We start from the raw sequence: 22,835 nt of genomic DNA, 5'->3' as shown, positions 1-22,835 counted from the left end.
TAAACTCTAATCAAAGTTCACGTTAATCTAGGGTTAGCTTAATCGGGTTTTGAACAAGTGGGCAATGAACCAATCAAAACTCGATGTATACACATATCACAGTTGCCAAGCGCGGAAAAACCCGTGCGAGCAAGGCACGATTGACCATCTTGGATAGATGCTCCGATTTGGACTGGAACCGATACCATATGACGCTTTTTACGTCACCGTTTTCAAAAGTGTCCATTTTCACCTGTCCAAAACGATGCGTTTTCAAATGTCTCCCCTTTTGAAACCGTTTTCATCGGGGGCTTGGGCGTTTTCGTGTGGACAATAGGCGAAAACGGGGCAAAAAGTATGTGTTTTCAAACGCAAATGCATAAGTGTGGATAAGGCCTCAGATTTCATTAAAAAATTTGCATCACAGCGGACGCAGAATGCTGTCTTCACCAGTGAAGAAGAAGGAAAGCATACCGAACTTCAACGGAAAACCAAAACGAGAGTTATCATCAAGCACTGCGAAACTATCACTCTTATTAACTTAACTGAGAGTTTTGTAGTTGACCATACCTCAAGTGTTTTACGTGTAAACATCAAATCGTTAATCTGCAATCTCTTTACTGCATTAAAACCGACTCCGTTTATATTATTTTGTTATGTGACGGGTTTTTTTATTCTTTGTTTACAGGAGAAAAATCCGCTTTATCAAGCTGCCAAGACCACCTTTGAGAACCCCACGTACGCTGGCGGAAGACAGTAATACACCATCAGTATACACCATCAAGGAATTATGTCTATATTTGTTTATAACAACAGTTAAATTTTCTTGCGTGCCCGTTGACTTACCCTTACCACTAACATGGCAGACCAAACACTTTAGACGCTGTCGGTTTGGTCATTTTTTGTTGTTGTTTACATGAAGTGCCTTGTAGATCCAAACCGTTTATATTTTGGAAGTCCATCGTCGGTGAGAACAGATCAAGAGTCACGTGGCTCTTGGGTAGATTTAATTTTTGGAAGTGAAAAAACATTAGAAATATATAGTGAAAACTATCCAAATAAGTTGAGCAATTTTTCTTCAACAACAAAAGGTAAATAAAGCGCTTTTTCTAGGCAGAGCGGTATTTGACTGCAGGCGAGTTTGAGCTCTAATGCTTACAAGACGGGTCTAAAAACATTGATTGAGTTATTTTGTAAAAGGTAGCAGTTATTTTAGTGGTCGTGGCAGTCAACAGCCATATTTGGCTCAGCCAGGAGGATTTTTAGGCTTTCGGTAACCCTTTTGCGGTCTTCTCTGTGTGTATAAAATTAGTTTAATTATTGCAGTGTGTGTATCATATTCAGTTTAAAATAGTTATGTAATAAACAATCCTTATGATAGGTTATTAAATAGGTGAATATACTGTGCAAACATAACAATTGAGAACACTTAGATTTGACTGACAGTTGTTTGTGCTGGAACCAATTAGACAAGGATGATTACCGTGTACAACCTGTTATTCATCTGGCATCTGATTGGATTCCCTCGCGACATAATGGCATTCCAGAAATAATTATAGCTGTATTAAGATTCTCGAATCTGATTGGCTATTAGCAGCCATGATTTGAGCTGTAATGGGACAGTTTAATTGGGTAGTGTACACGTCATGCGGCTGCAAGTAATTGAACAATACTCGCTATTGCAGACGCAGTCACAGTACAGATGCACTGCAATGAGATTTTTATTTTGCCTAAAAGGACTTTATGTCGTCCAATTCGGTCTGTAATCCGATCACAGACGGAGGTGGACTTCACGTCCTCATTAGATACGAGTTGTTTCGCACTGTAAGGCCAGGGTTGCTTACCATGGAAAACCCGGAAATTCCAGTTGGAAAATCAAATGGTACACATCATTCCTTTCGGAATACTTCTGAAATTATGGGCTTCTGGTCAAAGTGATACTTTTTTAGTGCTCCTTTTGGGATTTACAGCTGATGTTCATACATTTTGCATGTTACCCATCTTCTGTTAAGACAAGCTAAATCATTTCGTATTTATGCCGAAAATTTCCATCGGGGTGGTTTTCGTAAATGGTAAGCACCCTGGTTTCCACGTAAAAACGAGCCCGACAAAGATAAATATTCTTCATTTTTTTTTTCCTGTTCCTTCTCATGCTTGTGTTCCCCCTTATGGCACCTGGCACTACAAACCAAGTAAACATGCTTGGTTGTGCATACTATTACTTTATTACCATCACAATTGAAAAACTAGACTACGGCATTTTTTTAACCTTGTAAGGCGGTAGCGCAACTTCAAATCGTTGCTTGTTTTCGTCATCAGCACCGAAGAGGCTCTTTTAGGGGGTTATAGTAAGAAATAATTAAAGATTACTACGAAAATAGTTATTGTGATAAGGGAATTTCCAATATTCAAATACAATAGTTTGGGGCCGGGATAATTACAAGCTTGGTGATTTGAGGTATACAGGGGAACTGCCCTCAAAATTCTGGATTAAAGGGATACCCAATATTCCCGATCAGGGCCGTATTTCCTCAGACGACTGTTTTACGTTCCGAGAAAGAACAGCGTCAAATATGCGCGAAATATGTTTGGTGAATTTACTGTGGTTGATTTCCGTTGTTTTTCATCCTAGGAGATTACGGTACCGTTTTCTGTAATCCGAATTAAGTAATAATTAACAAGCTTTTTTATAAATGTAAGAATATTAAAAACTTTTTTATAATGGTAAAATTATTTTAATAAAGAGATGGCTTGATATTTATGTTGACTTGTTCATTTGACTGTGGTCATCTTAAATCAACTTCAGCTGATCCAGAAGTGTCAAAACTCTTTGATCCACCCTCCGCTCCCCTCTTGCCCTTAGCTTGCTCGATGTTGGATAATGCTAAGAGCGAAGTCTTCATACAATTTTATGAAAATTGCGAAGAACACTGCCTTGAGCGAGAGGGAGGGAGACGTTTATAACGACGATGGTTTAACAATTATCACTAGTTGTAGTGTTCGTTTCAGCCCGGGCTTTTGACATGTCATCGCGGAGGATATTTTCGTTTGAGATTTTTGCTCTTCTGTGTTTCGAGGTGGGGGATTTTCGGAGAAACTTATATTCGGAATTCTACAAGCTGTTCATATCACATTCATTCTTCCCATTTTGTGGGCACATTTCATTAGTTTCATTGACGAAATCGTCTAACGTGGCTTTTTTATGTGACTTCCCGAGGCCTTCCATTGTCCAAAGCAATGTAATCGCCCTTCTAAAGTGAGGTGCAATCTCGTACCCAGAGTCCTCTGGCTTTTTGGTCAGCGGGTGGTCGCTGGCGACTAACCGCTGGCCAAAGAGCCTGTGGACTCTGGGAACGAGATTGAAGTGCAGATGAGTATAACCGGTTCCTACGACACCTTGAGTGGCTTTATGTCTACTGAAATAACATTTTGGAGAAAGTCAATTTAACATTGGGAAGGGGTGGGGGGCAATGAAGATTTTTAAGAGGGGTACTCTGTGAAAATGATACGGTTACTGAAGATGGGCAGAGAATTTTTTCTGTTGATATTAGTTCTTTAATTCTTGTTTTTCTTCTACAATTATTTCTTTTTTTGAGGTTCTAATTGTCTGAGCCTGTAACAACATCTTATCTTTGCCATCACTGTTACCTTTGAAGGAGCTTGACTCAAGATCCAGGACTTCCTTCCATTATTGTTGTTTTTGCCAAACAATTTCTTGCTTTTATCGAAATATATTGCAGTTTGCTCCTCGCCATCACTATGTCTACTTGAATCAGTAAGCTGTGATTCTGGTGCCTAGATGGGAAACCTTGTGACAGTAGCTTGATACTTTCCAACTTTTTGGCACATATTGTTTTGTCCCCTGTCAAGGCTTTAGTAAACATATATGATTTGTCGACCTGGGCGCTTTCCATAATAGTCAAAATTTTCGGTTTGTAATTCTGGAAATTTCAGGGGGAAAGCCTCGCTTTAAGTTACAATCTTGCAAACTCATCGATATTAGTCTCATCAAAAAATTTACGTGATTGCGTACATAGCCAACAAAATGAGAAAATGTTTGTTCACGAAAACTGCTGGTATATCCTCTCGTTCTACTTATATTTCAACAAATTGAACTGGAAAGTTTGGTTCAAATGAAAGCATCCCTGCTTTCTTCTCGAAATTTTTTGTCATTTCAATGCCATTTAACCTTTTTTTCTCAGTTGCTATGATTTTTCTCTTCGCTGTTTTCCTCTCGTCAGCCGCAACTGTGTCACCAGTTAAAACAACTACATGGTTGTTTGTACTACACAGATAAAACAGTACAAAGAGCTGAGCTTTTTACTTTTTTCAATACTGTTTCAAATTCGTCTGGCATAGGAGCTGGCTGACTGTCTATGATTAAGAATATCAACACTGTAATCACCACGGATTTAAAGACAACTCCAGTCCTTCAGGCCCCAGTTGTTCAAAGGGCGGATAATTTTATCCACTGGATAGTTCGCTATCCGGCAGATAAAAAGTGTGCGAGATTTTCCCGATAGTCCTATAATTTGTGAATAGAGTAGAAGCATATGTCAAATTTAAGAATGGGATTGTGTGGAAAACTTGCCAGAAGCATTGGTTAGAGCACATTTGCTACTCTGGATAGCGACTTATCCAGTGGATAAAGTTATCCGCTCTTTGAACAACTGGGGCCAGTTGTTTACGTGTAAGTATTTCAGGCAGTGGCAGCCATATTACAGCTTATTAAAAGCAATTATGAATTGAACAAACCAACAAGGTCACTTGGGGGAAAAAAGGGTTTTCGTATTTTTGGATACAAAGTGACGATCATGTGACCTGTTGTAGAATATTACTGGTGCTGGGACTAGGGTGTTGGAGGGGGGTGGGGGGAGGGGGCTCTGACAATCACGATACCTCTTCATAGACCAGCTTTTTGTAATTAAAATGGCATGAACGAAGTACTCAATCAGTAGCTTCTCTGCTTTTTTCACCTTTCACGCAAGCTCTTGCTTCTTGGGAAAGACCCCCCCCCCCCCCCCCCCACACACACAGACACACACACAAAAAAAAAAAAACTACGCTAGGAACGACCTACTATCCAATGGCACTAAAACTGAGAACTATATATTTACCGGCAAATTTCTTATGCTTAGTGAAATCGCCCAGACATTTTTGGCCTCTAATAACAATCTTTTCTGTCCACCTATGGTGATGATTTTCATCAGTTACCGATGTCCTCACTTTCTTTCTCAAAGCTTGCATTAGTGTATGATTTCTCGTCAATGGGAGGCAAGTAGTTATCGCATCTTCGTCTTGGTGCTGTACCATTAGAAACGTACACCACCTCTTGATTCAAATTTTGGATCCCATTTTCCAAGTTCGCTGACTCCTGGGTCTCGTTTTTTTTACAGGTGAACAAATCGTTTTCGAAGCATACTCGGCGATTTCGCGACAACTCCGACATTTCGACAGTCGTTTCTTGTCCAATGCTCGAAAATGACAAACATCTTGGCCGTTCTCCATTCCCCACTACTCTGCCAGTCATGCTGAAAACGGCATTTTCACTTCCTGAAAGCGAACTCGTTCTGCGTCGATCAGCAGTCAGGCTTTCCGATTGCCTGCGTTTCGTTTGTTTGCTGACTATACTCACTGTTCTACGCCTTTCCTCCACTTCATAATTACAGTTACATCGCAAGGCGTTTTTGAATGCTGTTCTGAAATTCTTGTTGAGAACTGCGTAAACTAGAGGATTCGCCACGCTGTTTAACAGCCCCAGAAAATTTCCAACAAAAACAAACAAATCTGGCGGAACGTAATCCTGCCTCGGAGGGAAAATGCTCAAAAGTTTGTTGATAATGTACGGCAACCAGCATAATGTAAATAAGGCAACCACGAGAAATAGCATTTTAATTATTTTTCGTTTGTTCAGCAAATCTTTAGCCCTGCTTTGCGACGTTTGTTCTCCTGGATGTTGACGTGTGTACAAACGGTATCCAATTAAAAAATATACAACTGATATCTGCAGCAAGAAAAGAAAGTAACAAGAGACACGGTACATTTGGTATGAATGCAATTCGCGTGTGGTGTCCCACGATTCCACGCACATCACTGCCTTCTTGCCGTCTTTAGTCTTCGAGTTGATAGTATTGTGATGAAACAGCGAAGGTAGGAGAAGTAATGGCGACACAAACCAAATAAACGCCACGATCTTTTTAGCTCTAGGCATGGTGATTAATCGTTTCATTGGGAAAAATACGGAGAGGAAACGATCATACGATATAGATAACAAGCTTAGCGCCGAGGCCATTACTGACATATGCACCAAATAGGACAGAATTCGACAACCCGCTCTTCCAAACGGCCAAACAGGCCACATCAACACATTGTACACGTAAAATAGCGGCATACAGGTGGACGTGACAATAAGATCGGCTGCAGCCAGCGATGCTATGAAGAAATTAGTTGTTGAACGCATACCCCGGTTGATAATTACCGATATTATGACCAGGCAGTTCCCCAGAGTGCCCAAGAAGATGGAAAGGATGTTACCGATAGTCAACGCTACGACTATCGACAGAGGACTGCCGGCTTTGGTGGCGAAGAATTCGCTTGAGTTATTAGTCAAGTTCTTCTCGATTGTTGTGTTTTTAAACAAGTTGTCCATGTCTTTGCATTTGATTTAACGTGATGCTTTACTGTTTGTTGCGATTACTGAATGGCAGTTTGTATTAAACTGTAAGATCAAGCTCTTATGTACGACGTGACTGCGAAAAGAAGAAAACAGAGTCAAGAATTAGTACTCACCAAATTCTTTCAAATAAATGCAGCATCAGTTAGAAGCAAAGTCATTAAGGCCAAAGCTTTCACTGATAATTAGTTTTCACTGATTATTCTTGAAAAAAAAGGTGCGCTACCGAGATTATCAGAAGTCGATTACGTTTCACTGTATAAGCAATCTTAACACCAAAGGTCTTTGAATAGCACTTTTTTCAGTCTTAAGATATGAGTTTAAATGTAATTATGACATCATTCAAATTATCATTTTCCTTTTCGAGGATAAGCCCAAATTACATGATTAAAGTAAAAATTTTGATTAAAATTTAAGAACGGCGTCAATACGACGGCAAATGACATGCCCTGATTGGAGTGTTCGGGAGTTAAGGATTATATGAATTATTTTGATTCAACTGACAGTCGATCGCGACAATACTGAAGGGTTTGTTTATCGCCCAACAATAAATAACTTGGTTTGGTCGTCATAGATTAGTTGTCTCTAACACCTGCTTTCAGTTGAAACTAGTTATCACAAACTCTCAACAAACGGCCTCGTTAATGGTGAAAGGAAGATGAAATTCAAATCTGAGAAAGAAGATACTCACGGATTTTCATTTTCCCGAAGGACAGACATGGAAGTTAAAAGAAGCGAGGGGAAGGCATATGAAACCTTTTTCTGTTTCTTTCACTTCAGTTTAAACTCATTTGTCAGATGAAAAAGTCAACTGAACTTAAGTCCTTCATAATAATTCGTCATATATAAAACGACGAGAACTCAGCATAATCCGTGGAGTGATATTTCTCGCATGTCCGCTGGCATTGAAATGCTCGCCAACGTACATTACGCATTAGCATGGCCACCAACATTATAAAATTTGCAAATGCGAAATTGATTTCCATTCAGATTGATAATGCAGCTATAGAAAACGTGTTGTGCTAGAAGATCGAAAATGATTTCGACGAAAGATAAGCTCCGGTTTCTAATTGCTCGTTCGCCAAGAAAGGAAATCACTGATATCAATTTTTGCATTTCCTTTTAAGCTCTCTTGATTCTCAACAACGGTTTCTGATGGGTCTTTTGTTTTCAAATCCAATTCCCTATACCGAAGAGAAAGCTCCCTAAATCTGTTGAATTGTTTTATTTTCATACGGCCGGGATTCTGTAATGTTTGCTGATGTAACGACTTGTGGGTAAAGAAATTGAATTTTGACAATTTCACACGCCGGAGGACACTAAAAGGTTTTATTAAGCGTTATTTCTGTAATTTGTTTACAAATGACACTTTTGACAGGAAGGTAATATTACCATGTTTTCAATTTTTGCATGAAATTCGCCCGTTTTCCCTGTAATTTAATTTTAAGGCTGGAATAAAAGAGATTCATTTGGCGCTGGCTAAAATACATAACTACCCATTGGGAAACCTCTTAACAAAGACAGTATCACTTCCTGGAGAGCTGAAATTTCGAGCGTTCGTTTGAATGTGACCGCGTTGGCGTCAAACAGAATAGTATATGTGACAATGACAAATTGAGGAAAATAGTCTGGTGGAAAGAATAATAGATTCTTCAAAACAACATTAATTATATTTGTAAAAAGAGAAGCAAAAAGTTCAATTTATGCTGGTTGAAAACCAACTAACCACTTTAATTAGGCTCTCGATTAAAAATTTGCTTTCCAAGTTATTCGTTTTCATTTCAAGTCCTTTTTTAAATATTCAAACCACAGAAATATGAGATAATGCAAAAACCAACCTTGTAAGCAAACCGTCAGCCGGCTTTGAGGTTTACTGAACCAACTGCCACCAACACAAACCGCATAATGATCGAACAGTGTTTTCACAAGGCAAGTGAGGAATACAGCTACTACAGCTTAATATCAAGCAAGCTCAGATGGTCAATTGTCCCAAAACTCCAACATAATGACTTCAAAAATCAGATTCACCTTAGGGAGTTTACTTTGGAACGACAAATCGCTCATTTTATGACTGTTTCCTATGACGTCACAGCTGCTTAACCACGCCCAGTTGATTGACAGCTTTACTGCCTTTGCGCCTTTTGCGGCGAAGTCTAGTCTTAGGACCGGATCAGTTATCTTCTAATTAGGTGCGACATTTGTATGTCTGGCTTATCCACCGGCCACAACAATATAAGATATCTAATTCTTGTTCGATAGTTTGGTTTGTGCTTCTTCGGTTGTCGATATTGCAAAACCCGGAGGTGAACACAAATAATATGTGAATCTTTATAGTGCTTTGCTTTGCCTTCAGTTCGCCAAACCTTCAAATAAAATTTTTCCTGAAAAGCTTTACGACTTCCTCTTATAACAAATAATAATTACTTGTATGGTGACGTAACGTTATGCACGCAACAAGATACTTACAGTGCCTTGGTTACAAAATGTATTAATATTTACTCTTTCTGTAGCCTGCGAACAGCAGACGTATTTCCGGTCGTCACAACTTGTGCCAACAACTGTAGAGGTAGGGACGTCTGCGGTTCGCAGGCTTCTCTTTCTGCTCCTTCTAAAGAGCGCAAGGTTATTGTTGCTCTTTTTCTTTACCAACAAAATACAGAAAGCCAAAAAAACTAAAACAACTTTATTCAATTCCACGGTCACGAAATTTTACGTGTATACGGGCATAAATTAAACTGAATAATAGGCGATGCGAACTGACTTACTCTTTCCGTTTACGCAAGCCGTTCACACATAGTTCCTTATTTTGTTTACGTAAAACCAGTTAAATTTACGTCCGTACGCATTACGCGACAGTGGAAATCCACCTTTTAGCGGCCGCGAATTTTCGCGCGTAGTGCAAAATAGAGAAAAAAATTGAACCTGGTTTGATATTTCCGTACATTTTCTCTATGAGTTAAGCAGGTAAATTAATTAACTTGCCTCTTCACCTTGCTCGAAAATCTGAAAGTCATAAGCAAAGCGTTTTCTCTGTCCTAGTATTTCTTTTCTATCCGAGGCTCTCGCGAATTCGAGTCATTTGCGAAGTCTGAAAACGATAATCTTAAGACCGCTACTAATACAAGATAAAGAAAAAAATTACATTTTTGTTCTTGTAAAAGACTAATTAGCGCATTCATATTTTATGAGTTTCCTGAGCTTCGCGTCTAATGATATTGTTTAATTTTAACCATTCCACTTTTTGACACTGAGTAGAAACTCTTTTGCTTTCTCATTTAAATGGTTTCCAAATCTTCCAAATTAACATTTCTGCATTCCCTTGCCTTAGATCACTTAAAGAAAATATTTTAAGTCCGGTTTCTCTTTGAAATATGCAAAGTTCTAAGTAGAACAACACGTAAAATTACCATTCATATCCGCTAACAAAAAATCTTTAAGCATGAAAACATTCTCTTCGACTTCCTTTGAGGAAAGTGAGCGCTTGCGCTAGGGAAAATATAGAGAGTAGAGAACCAATGACAAACCAACATGTGAATCGGCTCCTCCACCATGCTGAGAAAGAATTTGCTTAGGGTGACGAACAATTCGTATTCGGATCAAAAGGTATTTTTCATTAATTCCTGATGGAACTTTAACATCAGTAAAACAAAACCATGCAAAGCAAGAAAAATCCAATTTGTTTACCGTGTTTGAATGTATCACGTGCTGTGCTGATACTCGATTCCCAAGGTCAGTGTTCTTTCGGACAGTGTAGTGTCAATCTCTGAGACTAACCACGCTCTAGCACCCAAAATTATGAGAGCCGCACAAACTACCCGTCTTGAATAATGAAAGAGTTTTGTTGAAAGTCTGGCTTGGTCGACATAACATTGCCAAATTATCCCAGTTTCACCATTACGTGTTTTCTGCCAGCTGCAAGAAACGACACTCCGAATCATTAAAAGCTTGTGTTTGCATTGCATGAATATTAGGTCGCTTGGCCCTTTTTTCTACACTATTTGTTTACTTTCACTAGTTTCGTTAATGGATATACACCAATTTGAAGGTTTCAATAGGTGTTCTTATTTACAGGCCATCACATTATGACTTTTTCAATAGAAAACCATTGATATGCAAATTTAAACCGTGACTGAAGGTTTAAATCATCTTATATCTGTTTTAGTGCTGGTATCATTGCACGGATAAAAAATTATTCTTGGTATCTTGTCTTACTTGTTATGTTTCATATCTCTTCCCATAGAAGTTTCTTTTTATTCATTATTAACTGAATTAATAACATTCTCTGCCCGGTTCTCGGTCCCCTGAGGTGACTCGCACTCCATATTGTTTTGTTGGAAAATAAACTCATGTAAGTAAGTTGTTTTTAGGCTGTCATGCATAATAGGCTTCTTAAAATTGTGTATTCCACGGGATGACTGATCACGTCAATGTAACTTCACTCTAGTTCAAGTTTTCTGTACAAAACTTGTGTGAATTAGTTTTTCAGACCTCAACTTGAACAGTTTAAACGTATAAACGTCGGACGACTTCTTTGGGTTTTTTTTATGTGTTTTTGTTTACATTCGTCTTGGTCTAAATCTGAACGAAGAAAACAAAAAGGACAACATTTCTTCATCTGAACAAACACGCTTAGTCAATAACAAAATGGTTAACTCTACAGTGAAAGTTAAAGTGCTGAGATGAATGGGGGACCACACGAGGTATACTGTTAAAGAAAGCATTTCTTAGACCTCGGTGGAAAAGAATTGTCTACATTTAATTCGTCAAACTCCAAAAGTTGAAATTTTGCAACTTAATTTCACGTTTTGTACTTGAGTATTTGAAGACATTCATTACAAGGGCAAAAATTTGGTATAAAGGCCTATCAATAATATTTGCTTTTATCCGTCTCGAGGGGTAGATTGCTGTTTTTGAAAACGAACAACAGATTATAAATTCAAGATTAATTAAGTGATGATCAAAAATTATTTCTCTTTAACCTAGGAGCTTGTCAGTTCAAATCCCGCGCTAGGGATTTTGTCACACGTGTGCTGCGGAAGAGAAGGGCTTCAGAAACAAAAATTTCGGGACGAACGTGATTTACAGTCGCACAGGACACATTCAAGACTATTCAAACCACACTGTTCACTGTTCATGACTGTTCACGATCTAACCTGCGAGCGGAGTTCCGTAGGAAGACCGAACTGAGAGAATTCGATATACCGTCGACTCCCGATAACTCGAACCCTCGCTAACTCCAACGTCGTGCTAACTCGAACCAATTGTCCTTTCCCCTCAGGCCATTTTCTATATAATTTTAGCCTCGATAACTCGAACTCCCGAGAACTCGAATCTTTTTCAATTTCCCCTGAAGGTTCGAGTTATCAGGAGTCGACTGTAGTAAAATTGAGCCTGAAAAAATAAACATCACGGCGACGCTCTGGGGAATAAACCCATACCATGAACTCTACTCTAGTCTGCAACCTCGTTCCCAGGTACCCTGGGAACGAGGTTGGTGAACTCTGCTCACAAGCTACTGACGCTAAGGATCAGTGTTACTTATCTGAAACATGTTTTTTGAATGTTTTCAGCGGAAACTTACTCTTGCTTGTTTTACAGATGAATAAGGCATAGTCAATTGTTTGTCGGTTGTATAACACAAACGAATTTACATACGCAAATAAAATAAGAAGCGATGTATTAATGGCTTGGGTAAAGGGTTAACGCGGGGGTACACTTGAATTTGAGTGAAATTTGAAGAGGTTTTAAGAATGGATAGAAGAAAGAAAGTGATTTTTGGAACACTAACACAAGCGGCTCAAAACATATGGACAGCCTATACATCCTTTTTACCACGGACGGAAAAATTTAAATTTACTTCCATGCTCACGTAAAATTTACGAGACAGTCATTAACAGGAACCAGTACCTTGTGTATTTTCCTAGTTGATCTTGTGTTTTCACGGTGACAAAAATGCTAATTCCTCTTTTCGTAATAGAATTGAACGAATGACCCTGTGTTTTCATTTCTAGTTGGAAATCAAAATACCGGCCATTTGTAAATTCCATTTGGGAAATTCTACGTTTTACATAAGAAATCAAGCGGACACATTTTGGAAATCAAGAACTCACTTGAGTAACAAAAATCACGCAAAGTTTCCACTGAGAAATTAAACGGACAAACCATGAAGCTTACGAACTCACTTTTCAAAATTTTTGAAAATCAAAAATCACGCACCTTGAATCAAAGGGAAACTTTTTGGACGGCGAAATCAAACGGAAACTTCTACAATCAAAAATTCACCTGAGAAATAAATAATTTCGCAATATAAATCGTTATTTAAGAGGATATAAAAAGAACATCAAAGACGATTAATTTTCTAATGATGCTCTTCGAACAGCGTAATCTGCGCGCAAGCTATCAAGGATAACCAGTTTGTAAATCAAGCCAGCGATAGGCTGTGCACATCCCTCACTAAAATGGTCCAGCTCCACCATTTTTCCCACTAAAAAGCTCGGATAATGCACATTACAGTCATTACAGACACGTTTACTTATACTGTTGTAGACAAGATGTTAACCCTAACAACGTGTAAGTGGAATAACAACAACGTTGTACACGTTAGTACACCCAAACGTTTTTAAATGATTCTTCTGGAGAGATTGTATTCGCTGTACTGATCATTTGGAAATCAGACCCACAAGAGAAACAATGCAACAGGAATAACATTGAGAATGATGTATTATTCAGTGAATGACACAGGCATACTCGGAGTACTAAGAATAACATTGTCAGCCGGGTACCTTTGTGCGGTTATTGCTGAAAGAGTTTGTAAAAATCGTCTAGCATGTGTTACTGGAGTGGCAGATTGTCACAAGGATTCCCACAAGATTTTACTGTCTTCCAAAATATCTTTCCAATACTTTAGATCCAAAAGTTCTGTTGGTCATTTAACTTCATCTTAGTGTTAAATATTTCAGTATGTAAAAGTTTTCTCCAAAAACTACGCGCCATGTCACTAGTTGAAATCCCATAATCACCGCTGAACGCGCGGCGGTGAAATCACCTCTGAAAATTATACCCTGTATTAAGCGGCGCCGTATCAAGCTGTCACCCTCTGTTAAGCGGTCAGTGGTCAAAGTCCGTAAATTTACTATTCTTTTGTGTTTAAATGTGTATTCTGTGCAACCTGTATTAAATATACTCCACCTTGATCCCTTGTCATTGTGAATTCAAGACAATAATTAAAAATTTAATTTTGATTCAGCTACCGGCTCGATCGACGACACCAAAGCACGACAACTTGATTGCAAAAATAAATGCATAAAATATCGCAGTGTGTTTACGTTTCCTGTTTGTAATCCTTTAGCCATATATTTCACTTTTTAAGCATATATATTACCAATAATCACCGCTGGATGCGGTGAAATCACCTCTGAAAATTATACCCAAAAAAAATAACAACGGTTGATAATGCAGTCAAGCTGTCACCCTCTATTAAGCGGTCAGTTGTGAAAGTCCGGAAAATTACTCCCCTTAATTTTGACTGCAATTTTGACATCTATCAAGCGGTTACCTTTATTAAACGGTCGCTGTCACCCTTTACTAAGTCTCAACCAGCTGTATCTATTGTCTTGAGCTGTTTTAAACAGTCACTTTGGTAAAGGAAATCATTGAAATATATGGTAACGAATAACCTGTCAGGTAATTGAATATGCAACGACCTGCAATACTGACTGTTGGCGTTAATGCTTTATTGGTCCATTTTTACGCCAAGTTCTCCGTTGTCAAACCACTTTATCGCCCGAGGGGGGGGGGGGGGGTACTCAACAGATGCTTGGGTAGGGAGGTGCGGCCCGGACGTTTAAACCCTGACCCTGTTTAAGACACTATTCTCTGACTTCCCTATCCCGCTTAAGACTGAATTCAAAATTTTCAGACCCTATCTAAGACATTTAACCCAAAACCATACCCTGTTTAAGACTAGAATGAAATAAGAATACACTAGTTTCTTACTGTATTTTAATGTATTGGCAATCAATAAATAACAATGAATAACAATAGCGGCCATTGGCGGTCCTTTGCAGATTACTTTTACTTCATTGAAATATGCTTCGTTCTTCAAAAGCCCAATAAACAGACATCTAAGCTTATCCTGTTTAAGCCATTAGGTCATGTAGCGATACCCTGTTTAGACAGAGAGTGATGAAATAGATACTCCTTTCAAGACAGAACACCCTGAAAACCACACCCTATCGGGCCGCACGTCCCGTTAAGGTCACATAACGGAGTATTCCCCCCCCCCCCCCCCCCGGGCTTTATCGTTGCCGTTTCGTAACCAAGTAAGTGATTTTGTGAGTGCTTTTCTGCATAAACTGTACACTTTGTTACCAAATGTGAATTGAAATGACGATTTTATTGTGTTTAACGTGTATTCTGTACAACCTGTATTAAAGCAATCGAACATTTTCACTATGGCGTCATTTGATTACAACTACCAGAATCCTTCAGTCTTTTTTTTTCTTTTTGTTTTGTTTTCTCATGCTAATTAGAGCTGTTGTTCTTTGCTCACCACTGGGATTACAAAATTTGAATTTGAATTTGAAAACGAAAACGAAATAAATTCTAGTAGTTAGTTGTCAAATAACGCCATCATGAAATTGGCCTATTAGGGACATCCAGATCAGAGTACGTGTAGGAGGTTGAGTTACAAGTACGAATTCCAAATTTCAAATCAGTCGCATCCCCAGAACTCTCGTCCCTTCCCGTTGTTTACCAGCAGGCAAGGAGACCCTAGAAACAAGATTGGTGTGACAACCGGTCATCTAAACTAAGCAAACTGGATTTGAAAAGTCGAACTCGTACTCAGTCTCCGCAGTTCTCGTAGTCAAATCTAAAGGTCCTTGTTTCCCGAGGGTGACCGCTTAACTCAGGTTCGACTGGATATTAAACCTATAGTATTCATGCGCACGAAAAATTTACAGTGCATATTCCATCTTTGAACACCTTGATCCCTTGTCAATAGGATTTCGAAACAACAATTCAAAACTCTAATTCATCTACCCCCATGACACTAAAGCACGTAAAACTAAAAGGTGCCGCAGGAGACAACTTGATTGCAAATATAGATGCATTAAATATTACGTTGCGCTTTTTCAACGAGTGTTTTTAGGAGGTATATTCAGAGTAGTTAAGCGCAACTTGAAAGGAGACGCAGTTCAAACGAGGAAAGCGATTTGATTGGTGACTGTCGCCTCGTGTTTTAGTATTTTAAAATTTTCAGTCGAAATACTCCACCTAAATTGTTTACTGTCGGCTGAAACGAGAGAGCGACACGCAGCTTTTGCGCACTTCACAATTTGAAAAAAAGTGAAATTTTGTAGAATAGAACTCAACTTAACAAGTAAAACAGTTCCTAAACAGTTCATTCCAAAATGACGTATTAGTAGCCTAAAAACGTCAGATGAAACAAGTCTTACCTTAAAACTTACACCTAGGCTGTGGTTATAAGCTGGTCGAGATGGACGTGATCATCCTTTCTCTGTGGTGCTCACGTTCCAAAAAACAAACTGAAATTTTTAGCGTCTTTTCATTCGAAAAGGAAGGTGACTCCTGCTGTTTTGTTTTGCCTCCACTACAGAACTTTTCCTTCCAACCAATTAAAAGTTAAAATTAAAAGTTAAAACCCTGCAGTAATCAGCTATGAATCTTAACATACGTTCAGTTTAATTTGTATTTCAGTATGATTGTATTCATTATTTTCTTGTATCAACAAAGCATAAAATTCGCTCTTTAGTTGCGACGAAACAATTTGAAAGGAAAAACATTCAATCAGTTTGCCTAGACAAAACTGAATTACGTTTTTCATTTATTTTGTTACTTGTGTTCGAACCAACAATGATCGACAGAAACTGTTGCTACAGATCGTAAACCGTCTGTTGTTCGCCAAAATTATCTTCTTATCCCCTCCCCTCCTTTACAATATTGTTCTAATAGTTTTTTGGAATGGTTTGTAACGTTGTACGGGGGAAGGTGGGAGGGAGGCATATTTGGGTCAGCATGTATCGATAATGCATATTTGTAGATTTTTAGTATTTTTCGATCGATTTTACATCTTAATTAATTATACATTTCTTATTTTAGTCTCTTATCTATTCTGATACTCTCATATTTAGTTTTTGTATCTATGTAAATACGCAATTCAGCTTTTGGGCTGTCAAGTTTTTTCATCAATAAAACTATCTATCTATCTAGCAGGACGCGATTTCTGTTGCATGTAGTGCGAAATAAGAGTTCAAAAAGCAGGTGTAGTAGCATCATTTTTGTTGCTCATTGAAACCATTGTCTATAAAAAGCGAACATAATGATATCCGATGTATGAATGGGGGCTACGCAATTTCAATGTCATGTAATAAATACTTTTCCCTGTTTGGCCCTTATGGAGTAGTTTAGGATATTGGTGTCTTTAAAGTAAGAATGGTAGCTTACTTGAAATTGCACAAAAAAAAACCCCAACCATTCTTCATGTGTTTTACCCTATTATGTATTTCTCAACACCAGAAGGTGATTGGTCAGTTGTAACAAGCCCCGGATGTTGCGCTGAGTGGGCCTTCGAGCTTTTCTTGTTTTGAAATTTTGTAAGAAGCGCTTTCAGGAAGGCTTCCTTTCGTTCATAACCAAGAACTTGCAGCATAAATTGAATCTCTTTAAGTGCACTTGACCCGCAATTTTTTTTCGATTAAATAAATTATCTCACCATTTCTAGCATTTCTTCGAAAAAAAATGTTTGATTTGATAAAAAAAAAAAACCTGGATTATCAGTGCCCTGTTAAAGGACGTAAAATCAGTGGTAAAAAAAAGTCATTAGGGGAATGGGACTAGTCGCTTTGTGACGTCAAATCAATAACTCGCAGTTTCGTGTGAACTTAGACTTGCTTACAAGTCGAGCTTAGAGAGTGCGAAGCGCGATCGTCAGAGCTCGAGCGAGCGAGCGAGAGCCAGGTCCATTCAATGAGAAGCGAGCGAGCGACTTTGAGAAAGTCTAGTGTGAACTCTGTTTTGCTACACTTCTCTTGACGTGTGTCCGAAATGTTTGGAAGAATGGCGACCGTTTTCATTGCCGGCGTTGTTGTTGTTGCTTTTTTTTCTGCTATTTGAACGAAACAGATCGCGAATCGCCGTTGTCATTTTTCCAAATTTTTATTCGAGTTCAGGCCTACTAAGCGCGTAACCCGAGCCAGTAACAAGCCTCAGAAAAATTATAGGGTCAGTTTTTAAAGGCCACAAATGAAGCGCGTGACCCGTGTGAGCGCCAAAACCTTGGAAGGTAGGCCTTGCCTAGGCTTGTCCGCGCGCGATAGATATTTATCCCCTTCTTCGACAGATCTCGTGTTGTTATCGAAAAGATGATTTGTGTTGACAGTTTTGACAATCCTTTTGCAGACAAAATCGATAAGGTTCGTCCGTTTCAACATCGACATGTTAAATTGAAGTGGAGATAATTTTTCTCCCTCCGGGGAAATAATTAGTGGTAATTGTTTTATTTCGTTAACTTTAGAGTGTTCACAAATTTTTTAAATTTGTTTCATAAGTTTTGCGAAATCGCTCTCTCCAAATGATTCCGGTGTTTGCACGTACCTAAAAACGTTCAACGTATTTGATTGATTGATTGATTGATTGATTGATTGATTGATTGATTGATTGATTGATTGATTGAACATACGAGTGGTCCAGTCCAGTCAGTCAAGTTTCAGATCCCCATTGTTCAATAACTTCAATTTCCTGTTTTCACATGACGTCACAACGGCCATGTTGGTGTCCCAAAACAAAGAAATGGCGGCCATGTTAGTGTCCCAAACCAAACCTCTAGGATTTATGCAAATAGTTTCTTTTGTTTCAGTTAACCAATATGGCCAGTAGTCACGTGAATGAAAACGCTCTACAGTTTTGTTAGTTTGGCCTGTTGAAATGAATCTTTGTTGGTGGATTGTTTTGTATCAAAACGACTATTTGTTGATCTAAGTAAATACTCACTGAAGGGTAAAAAAATGTATTTTCGCAAAAGTAAGGAAACGAACCATTTCTTTGGGTACATGTTCAATTGCCTGAGAGCGTTTACATAAAAAATAAAATTATTGTGTTCCTGAACTTCGCATGAATTGGCTAAATTTCCAGTCTCCTTTGAAGTATTTTTCTACTATTTTACCGAAGTTATAAATCGAAAACAACCATGAGTCACGAAATGTTTTTGTCGGCGGTGAACTAGCCTGCGAGCAGACGTCTCCAATTTCCAGGGAATAGGAGACGTCTGTGCGCAGCCGCTAGCGGTGAACAAGTCTTACGCGGTAAGTACGTTGCTCTTACGCAACAAAAACGTGAAAATGACGATTCTGTGGCTGCAATCTTTACAGCAGTGGTGGTCAAACGTACGAACTTTATATCAGCTTGTTAGCATCGAAATATATCATTTTCTTGGAACTGGTAGAGATCTTAATATAAGTATTTAGTATTAGAGATTTTAATATTAGTATTCATCAAGAGTTGTACATATTAAGAGTTTAATTGATACTATCAGTATTACCATTTTCTATTTTAGTGTTTTTACAAATCCCCGCGCTTTAAAAGTAATAAATTATTATTAATTATTATTATTATTATTATTATTATTATTATTATTATTATTATTATTATTATTTTTATTATAATCATCATCATTATTAGACAGTTAGTCGAAACTCGGGTTTGAAACTCGTCTAGCGAATTGTGCTTCCTGATCACCCTGAGGCTGCGTAAAGTGGACGAAAACATTCATTTAAATTGTTTTGAAATGGCCTGCCATACTCCGAACACTTCAACAAACAGAACGATGAAAAGCCAAGAGGAAAAATACGCTTACGATTTAGCGAGCGACTACATTTTCTACAACAAGCTCGGGAAGGAAGCTTACCGAACGAACACAAAGGCCGCAGCGACGCTTCGCAGAATTGGCAGAGAAGTAGAAACGAAACACCAACTTTTACTGAAACAGATGTGCGATAAATTTGATATCAGGGCTTCCATGGCTGAAGTTACATTCAGAACTGTGGCGGATGAAATTTTCAGTACGGGAATAAACTGGGGACGCATTGTAGTTTTGTACTGCTTCGCAGCCCAAGTTGCCGTATTCTGCAGTCAACATGAGATTGACATTGTTGAAGATGTCGCCGGATGGCTCTCAGAGTATCTTAGCCAAGGAACCTTAGCGGAATGGATAAAGAAATCGGGAGGGTGGGAAGCCTTCGTTGAACAGTTCAAAGATGTGCAACATGAGCGAGAGAAATTTTGTTGGAATAGCATTTTTTATACTACTCTTGGATTAGGTACCCTTGCCGTAATGCTCTACGTGAAGAGCTAATACCAGTAAGAGAATGAACCGTTTTTTTTTTAAACTGTGCTATCCCAATAACGTCTATCGAAGCATGTCCAGAATTGAAAGCTGTCGCAAAAATTTGCTATATAGGCGATTTTGTTAAAAGTGTTTATTTGCCCTTGAAAGCAAAATCCTTGTTACTTTTGCTAATTTTTTTATTTTTGTGCTATTTTTGTCAGTTTTGTTATTAAAAATTTAGCAAAAGTAACAGGATTTTGCTTTCAACAGCAATAAATATTGATAACAAAAATCGCAAATATAGCCGCAAATTTGGCGACAGCTTTCAATCCTGGACATAAGCAAGGATCGCAATGGGGGGTAGCTTTGACTGTTGACGGTTAAATTTTACCGATTTTGACGGTTGACGGTTACATTTTAGGACTTTTGCAGACGATTGACAGTTATCAAGGAGAACAATTGTATTTCAGAGGTTGTTTTGTGGTCTTAGACACGTTATCAATGTAGTAAATAATTAATATGTTGAAACCGGAAGTAATTCCAGTAGTTTCCAATTTAAAACCAAGTTAAAAGTGGAACAGACCATAAAGTGAGTATAGTTGGGAAAATAGAAACTGGTTTATTAGTTGAAACGATTCTTTGAGAGCCAGAAGTCCGGGATAAGCAGTTGAAATAGCGATATTTGAAAGACCTTGAACCCGTTTGAAGGCTAATAATAACTATTTTTTTTTTACGGCAGACGGTTAATTAACTCTATGGAGACCCTCTAATTTCTGTTTTATCAGAAAGATCGAAATCTTGTTGAAACCTTGCACTTAAGCTTTTTGGCTATCATCATGCCAGAAAGTTCCCTTGAAAATATCATCGCTGATAGAATAAAGGCTGTTCCATGTGTGTTTCACTACGCAGTGAAATGTGTAAACTTTACACGTCAAATTTTTACTCACTTCGAAAAAACGTTGACCTTAATGAGTTGCCGTTGAGCTGTGGATCACAACGTATTCAAGCACTTCTGTTGTAATTTGATCAAAAATCGATCATTACTACCACTCTTTATCAGTGGATACAGTAATAATATGAAACAGTTGCCTAAATATTGGTAAATTAATAATGGTCCTCTTTTTTTTTTAATTAATGGGTTACCATAGCAACAGGTTAACGTGTTAAAGACAGCCCTAATTTTAGAGCTTTAGGTGATTATAACTAAAAAAACGTTCCCATTGTTTGCTATTTCATTGTAATTAGCATGTCAAAACGCAACTGTTTGCAAACTTTAAAACAACCGACTTTATAGGGAAGGGATCAGAGCCGCCTTAAATTTTCAGAAACTCTCAATTTTTTTTTTAACTTTCGCGTGGAGTTCCAGTGCTGGCACCGCGAAACAACATCTGTTTACCCAGTTAAAGGGAGAGTTTCACGGTTCGGCGCATGTGCGAGCGATAACGTAAGCGCTGTCAAACCAATTGTTTTTGGACCAATTAGAAGCGAGTACACAACACCGGCGGGATACGGCGGGCAAGTCTTATAACTTGCTGGCATAAAAATAAAACTGACCGGCCAGTGTTTCGGTCACGTTTCAGAAAGAAACAAAAAGGCTGTTCATGTAAAACACATGGGGATTTTTGCAGCGCCGCTTCGTTTATGAACCATGACATTCAAGAAATGCCAGAACTTTTGCGAACGTATACGGTTTTATTTTAGTACAATGTCGATATCTCGCGGCATCGACCTTTTTTTATTACGCGCGGTTCGAAAAGCCGAGAAGCTCCCTCAAACTTACGTTCTTAAATCCAGTATTTCATCAGCATTCAGTGATAAACTTTCATGAGTCAAATGCTTGGAAGGTTCGTATTGATCGGCGTATCAGCGTTTTTAGCTGTTTTTGAAACGTAAAATGCTCTCAAATATCAACCCCCCTTCACTTTAGTTTCCCTGTCACTCAAATCAACATTTCAGCTGCCGTAAACAAACAAATTTAACTAACACCCGCGTACAGTTGGCAAACACAACATTAGATCTAAACACACTATTCTTTCGGATGTCCATCTTTCTAATCTTAACAAAGTGAGCGGCCTCTTTGCCCAGCGAAGATAATTTCTACATTTCCGTTCGTGTAAGAGGTCGTCTGCCCGCATTCTAAACCATGTTAATACTGAAATGCTAATTATTATTACATAAAACTCAGAGAACTATGCGGAGTCACATCGTCAGAGATAAATTAAAGCGAAGGTTCTAAAACTTTCTGTACCGAACACACGTGATGAAATTGTGTTTACCTTCTTTTATCCTTTTCTGTGTATATATGTGTCCATACCTGAAATGTTTTCGTTCTTTCAGTCGCTGATCAAAATCTCTGCCTGGTACGGAAATACTCAATCACTTCGCCATAAGCCTTGGAGTTTTCATAACTTGCGTGTTTAAAGGTTTCGTATGATTTACAACTTGCTTGAGATTTAGCAGGATCAGTGCCGCACACGATCACATCCCACAAGCTATAAGTAACCCACAACAACAAAACACGATTGTTTCTTGGATGCTATGCGGATGGGTGGGCTAGAGTCCAACCGGAAGTTCAGAATGTTTTCCTTTCGAGGCGTTCTGACGCCATCGCATCTGTAATAACAATCCATCTACTGGTTGGCAAGAAATAAAAACAAACCAACAAAGGGCAAAGTTTACTCTTTAAAATTTCTTTTTTGTTTTTGTTTGGATGTTTCTAAGTTTCCTTGTTACAGATTCATCATGTAACATCAAAAGGGACAGAAGTGTTTTTGCATTGACGATGACCGTACATCTTTTTTTTTTTTTTTTGGTTTTGTTTTGTTTTTAGAACAGAGG

The 22,835-nt window shown here is 38.4% G+C and overlaps 3 protein-coding genes across 9 annotated transcripts in view; 2 read left to right on the top strand and 1 right to left on the bottom strand.

Annotated features, from left to right (window-relative positions):
• LOC146459423 (integrin beta-1-like) overlaps window positions 1-2,740 on the top strand; it is a 34,940-nt gene extending 32,200 nt beyond the window's left edge. Inside the window, exon 28 of the mRNA XM_085089579.1 lies at window positions 668-2,740. Within this exon, the coding sequence (XP_084945705.1) occupies window positions 668-739 (72 nt within the window). The 3' untranslated portion in view covers window positions 740-2,740. The remainder of the gene's footprint in view (window positions 1-667) is intronic.
• Window positions 2,741-5,030: 2,290 nt separating this feature from the next.
• Window positions 5,031-22,453, bottom strand: LOC146459421 (QRFP-like peptide receptor). Of its 7 annotated transcripts, none has more exons than XM_085089580.1 (2): window positions 22,274-22,402; window positions 5,031-6,728 (listed from the first exon to the last, which is right to left on the bottom strand). In XM_085089580.1, the coding sequence occupies exon 2, from the start codon at window positions 6,626-6,628 to the stop codon at window positions 5,186-5,188; it is 1,443 nt and encodes a 480-aa protein (XP_084945706.1). In that variant the 5' UTR covers window positions 6,629-6,728; window positions 22,274-22,402; the 3' UTR covers window positions 5,031-5,185. The 7 variants fall into 7 exon arrangements, with proteins under 7 accessions (XP_084945706.1, XP_084945712.1, XP_084945714.1 ...); XM_085089586.1 differs by lacking the exon at window positions 22,274-22,402 and adding an exon at window positions 16,111-16,157; XM_085089588.1 differs by lacking the exon at window positions 22,274-22,402 and adding an exon at window positions 13,435-13,770.
• On the top strand, window positions 19,438-20,062 carry LOC146459422 (bcl-2-related protein A1-like). The gene has a single exon (XM_085089576.1). It carries the CDS (start codon window positions 19,458-19,460, stop codon window positions 20,022-20,024), a length of 567 nt encoding a protein of 188 aa, XP_084945702.1. The 5' UTR covers window positions 19,438-19,457; the 3' UTR covers window positions 20,025-20,062.
• Window positions 22,454-22,835: the final 382 nt, after the last annotated feature.

Source organism: Pavona decussata, unplaced genomic scaffold, assembly GCF_977016875.1.
Source record: "Pavona decussata unplaced genomic scaffold, jaPavDecu1.1 SCAFFOLD_219, whole genome shotgun sequence".
NCBI classification, from domain to species: domain Eukaryota; kingdom Metazoa; phylum Cnidaria; class Anthozoa; order Scleractinia; family Agariciidae; genus Pavona; species Pavona decussata.
This window is presented reverse-complemented; position numbering and strand designations above follow the sequence as displayed.